Source organism: Mizuhopecten yessoensis, unplaced genomic scaffold (assembly GCF_002113885.1).
Source record: "Mizuhopecten yessoensis strain PY_sf001 unplaced genomic scaffold, ASM211388v2 hete_36150174, whole genome shotgun sequence".
NCBI lineage: Eukaryota > Metazoa > Mollusca > Bivalvia > Pectinida > Pectinidae > Mizuhopecten > Mizuhopecten yessoensis.
Genome location: NW_018484892.1, coordinates 3 through 3,831, shown reverse-complemented (window position 1 = coordinate 3,831; position 3,829 = coordinate 3). Strand labels below are relative to the sequence as shown.

General features: G+C 37.9%; 1 protein-coding gene across 1 annotated transcript; it reads left to right on the top strand.

The window, feature by feature from the left end:
* Positions 1-302: 302 nt before the first annotated feature.
* On the top strand, positions 303-3,508 carry LOC110444605 (cartilage matrix protein-like; the record flags this gene model as incomplete). The annotated part of the gene is made up of 3 exons (XM_021488971.1): positions 303-395; positions 2,130-2,204; positions 2,948-3,508. Coding segments are annotated over 3 exons (729 nt in total), but the record flags the coding sequence as incomplete, so codon positions are not given.
* Positions 3,509-3,829: the final 321 nt, after the last annotated feature.

The window sequence follows — 3,829 nt, the reverse complement described above, 5'->3', positions numbered from 1 at the left end:
TTTTTTCTTGTGTAGATTAAGTGTATCTTTAGAAAATATGGACGATGTTTGTGTTTTCAGTGATATTCTAACGCTTTAAACTTACTAAAAATTCTAATACAGAACAATGGATCGGTTCAGACAAAATATATAACGTGTAACAAAACAAAAAAATGATAACCATTTCAAAATTGAGTGATGAGAAAATATAAAGAAAAATGTAATTAATGTAGCTTTCGTTTCAAGGTTCGAATTGTTGGGTGAATATATTTTTTCAACAAATCGATGAATATCGTTTAAATATTGTTGTATGTGTTTTTCAGTTACCCCTCGTCCTACAACCACAACATCAACAACCACCACCACACCCATGCCGACCACACCCATGCCGACCACCACTACAACCACGCCCACCAGTAAGTATCACGTGGTCAATAAAACTAAACTGTCAGTCTAGCAAGGTTTCTTGTACACCGACAGAAAATGCACGAAAATCAAAATGTCCACAAGTGTTGAATTCGATACATCACGGTTTATAGATGCCTTTTACCGCCGACAATCCTCAGTATCTTTTTTCATTGTTACTGTAGCATACTGCAGAGCGACTTTTTTTTCGTTGACTCAATTTTTCGCGAATTTCTATTATAATTGAAAATCATAGGTATTATTTTTAAGGGTAATTGAAAAGACCTGGTACAGGCCGGCTAAAACATATAGAGAGAGTTGCTGTAATTAATCTCAAATGTAACAAAACGTTTTACAAGGGTTTTATTTTTTCTCCGAAAAAGTATCGACCGCGAAGAGCGAAATAAAGAACCACGTGAAAATAATAGGTTTTGTAGTAACCTACCCTGACTGTGACTCACTCCTGGTTGCAAACTCTCGTAGGCCCTCGTTAGTACTAACTAAGGATTCCTCCTCTCTGATCACTTATCATCACTCACGAGTCATCTGGCTGGGGTAGACAGGGGTTCCAACAAGAGGTCGTAGAGAGTATTGGTAATGCATGTTAGGCGTAGATGTGGTTAAATATGATAGGCTGTACTCACTGGAGTATTGGTTTATTCTGTAAACTCTACATCAGTACGCATATCAAAATAACTGCGCTAATCATTCTGTTTGACATCCACGTGTGTCAGTCTGTGCACAGCAAATTGTACACAGGAGTTTATTATGGAAATAAGTGTACAATTACAGTGCATACGGAATTACACAATCACTTACAGATGCTAATTGTTGTTACATAAACTCGTATTTATTGCTGTAGTATTGCGACGCTTCTGGAAAGTAGATTGGTAGGCACGGGACCTCTAGTTTCCCTTTCTTCTATGTACAGTGAAGAGGTTTAGGCCTTCTATGTTGTCTGCATCACAGATGTCAAAACCACAAGCTTTACCGCAACTTCCTGTGGACAAACGAGAACGAGTATTTCTGTAGACAGATAATGAAATGCTTCTTCATCTGAGAAGCCACTTTGAAATGTGATCAAGGTTTGCTGAGTAATCAGTATGGTATTCATGTAACAACACAGAAAAAAAACTTAGCTCCTGTGTTTGTATATGTAGTTACATATGTTTCTATAAAGATATCAAGTCACCAACAACTCGTTTTGCTTCCAAGCCTTTCCATCCTTTAATTTGTTTTGCAGTTTTTCGTATTTTGGAGATCTGCGCACTTAAAGTACAAATTAAGTCTGGAGTCTATGTATAGGCGAGGGAACCTCTGTTGATAGTTCGAGATCCGAGTAGACTACGACCTATACATAGATATCATCTTCAGAAGCAACATAGAATACGAAAGATATTGAGCATTTATGATCTTGGTGAAAACAATTTGTTTGAACATCGTTATGTTATGCTTTCTCAAACTGTGGGACTAGTTGTCTAGGGTTCCTGTAACGGATTCAGTGTCTTTTTAGCGAATTTATCAGTACAAGTTTTATTTGTATGCATAATTTTCTTGTCCCAATTTGTTTGGAAACTGAACATAACGTATTATTATTGTAACAAATACAGAAGAAAAGTCCAATACCCGTCACGTAAAATTAAGACTGTAGCATCACGATATTTAAACTATGTGATAACTGAATTTTCATAATTACTAATGAAATCTGTTCGAAATATTTATATGCACTACGCTTTTATTTACAGCCACGACCACGCCCACTACAACTACAACCACGCCCACCACGACAACCACTTCCGTATTAGAGCTAGCACGCAGTGGTAAGTAGACATTTAAAAACAGTGCTTTTAATTTTGTTAAGTTTATTATAATGTGTGAATGTTCACAATAATGAAAGGTATCTGTTATAGTATTACGTTACATCGGCAACCACTACATTTTGGTGACTCTTGATTAATTTTATATCATCAAAAACTGCGAATGTTTTTGAAATATTTTAAGTATGAAATGATGTATCTTGTAATCAAATTTCATCTAGGTTAGAGTAAGTCTGTAGATGTTTGCGGTAATATTTCAATACGTTTTATATGTTAATGCTCAAATTATGAATTCTCTCAATCGGTCGTGAAATGATTTTCACAAAAGCAGATGCTACTCCAGCTGTTTGATATCGTATTTGACTTCACACTCACGTAGCCGATTTACGGGGCGTCGGGCGTCAATAAGGATTATCTCATATGGTATTAAGTAGCTTGTCAAAGGCTTCTCGGGCAGATACGTCCATTCGTGTCATCCTTCGACCGAAAGTTCCAATGATCTAGTGGCATAATTTGATACCACCACAGCCAGTGTGACTGTTCAAGTTCAAGTGTTGATTCAAAAAAGCATGACAAAATAAGTTAAACATTTACCCAAATGAAATCATGGAGCATGTTCTGAATTTTAAATCAGGCTACAGTGTATAAACTTATCGATATTGAAGGGCTGTTTCCGTGTTTTGATAGAAAATCTTTTCAACTGTATTTACGTAAATCTTACCTGTGATTTTTTTGTTAATTTACAGTGTGTTCAGATAGACAGACCGACATAGTTTTTGCCTTTGATTCCTCCAACAATGTGCGAACGAATGAATTTTACCAGCAAGTCGACTTCGCTAAGAATATGATTGAGCTGATGTCCATATCTCCTGAGACTACAAGAGTTGCGGCATTCCTTTACAGCGACCAGATTCAGCGGATATTTGAACTTGACGATTTTGCTGACGCAGAGAGCATGAAAGAATCTTTAAACAAGGTCACTAAATCAGCTGGACGATCTCGAATGAGCGAGGCTCTTAGGTATATCCGAACAAAGACTTTCCGAAGAAGGGTTGCCAGGGACGACGCCTCCCAGGTAGCAATTATTATAACCGGAAGTCCCGCTATGTACCTCCACCGTTCAAAGATCGAAGCTTCCAGGGCACGAGAGGCAGGAATTACTCTTATCCCGATCGGAATTGGTGACGTCAACATTGAAGAGCTTCGAGCTATATCTGGCACGGAGGAGGATGGTATTTACTATACACTGCCCTCCTTCGATGACATGCAGACCATCTTAGCGCAACTGGCCATTCAATCCTGTAATGGTAAATACACAAATTTCCATCATTGTATTTTCTAAGGTAAACGGAGTTCAGACTCCACACGAAAAGGCACCAACAGTAACTTAAGACATTGGTATACTTCCAATATGTGATTGTTTGTAGCTCACTCTCTTGTCTTTACCTGCGATTGTTCAATAATATCAGATTCTTTCATGTCAAGGGATGTAGGAAAGGGAAACTCCACCCGAGGGGTTTCAAATTTGGTAAAACCCGAAGCTTTGCTGAGGATGGAATGTCCCAATCCTACACCCTTGGGCATAAAAGAGTATTTTCTCTCATTCCAACTACCAGAATAAGCTCAGA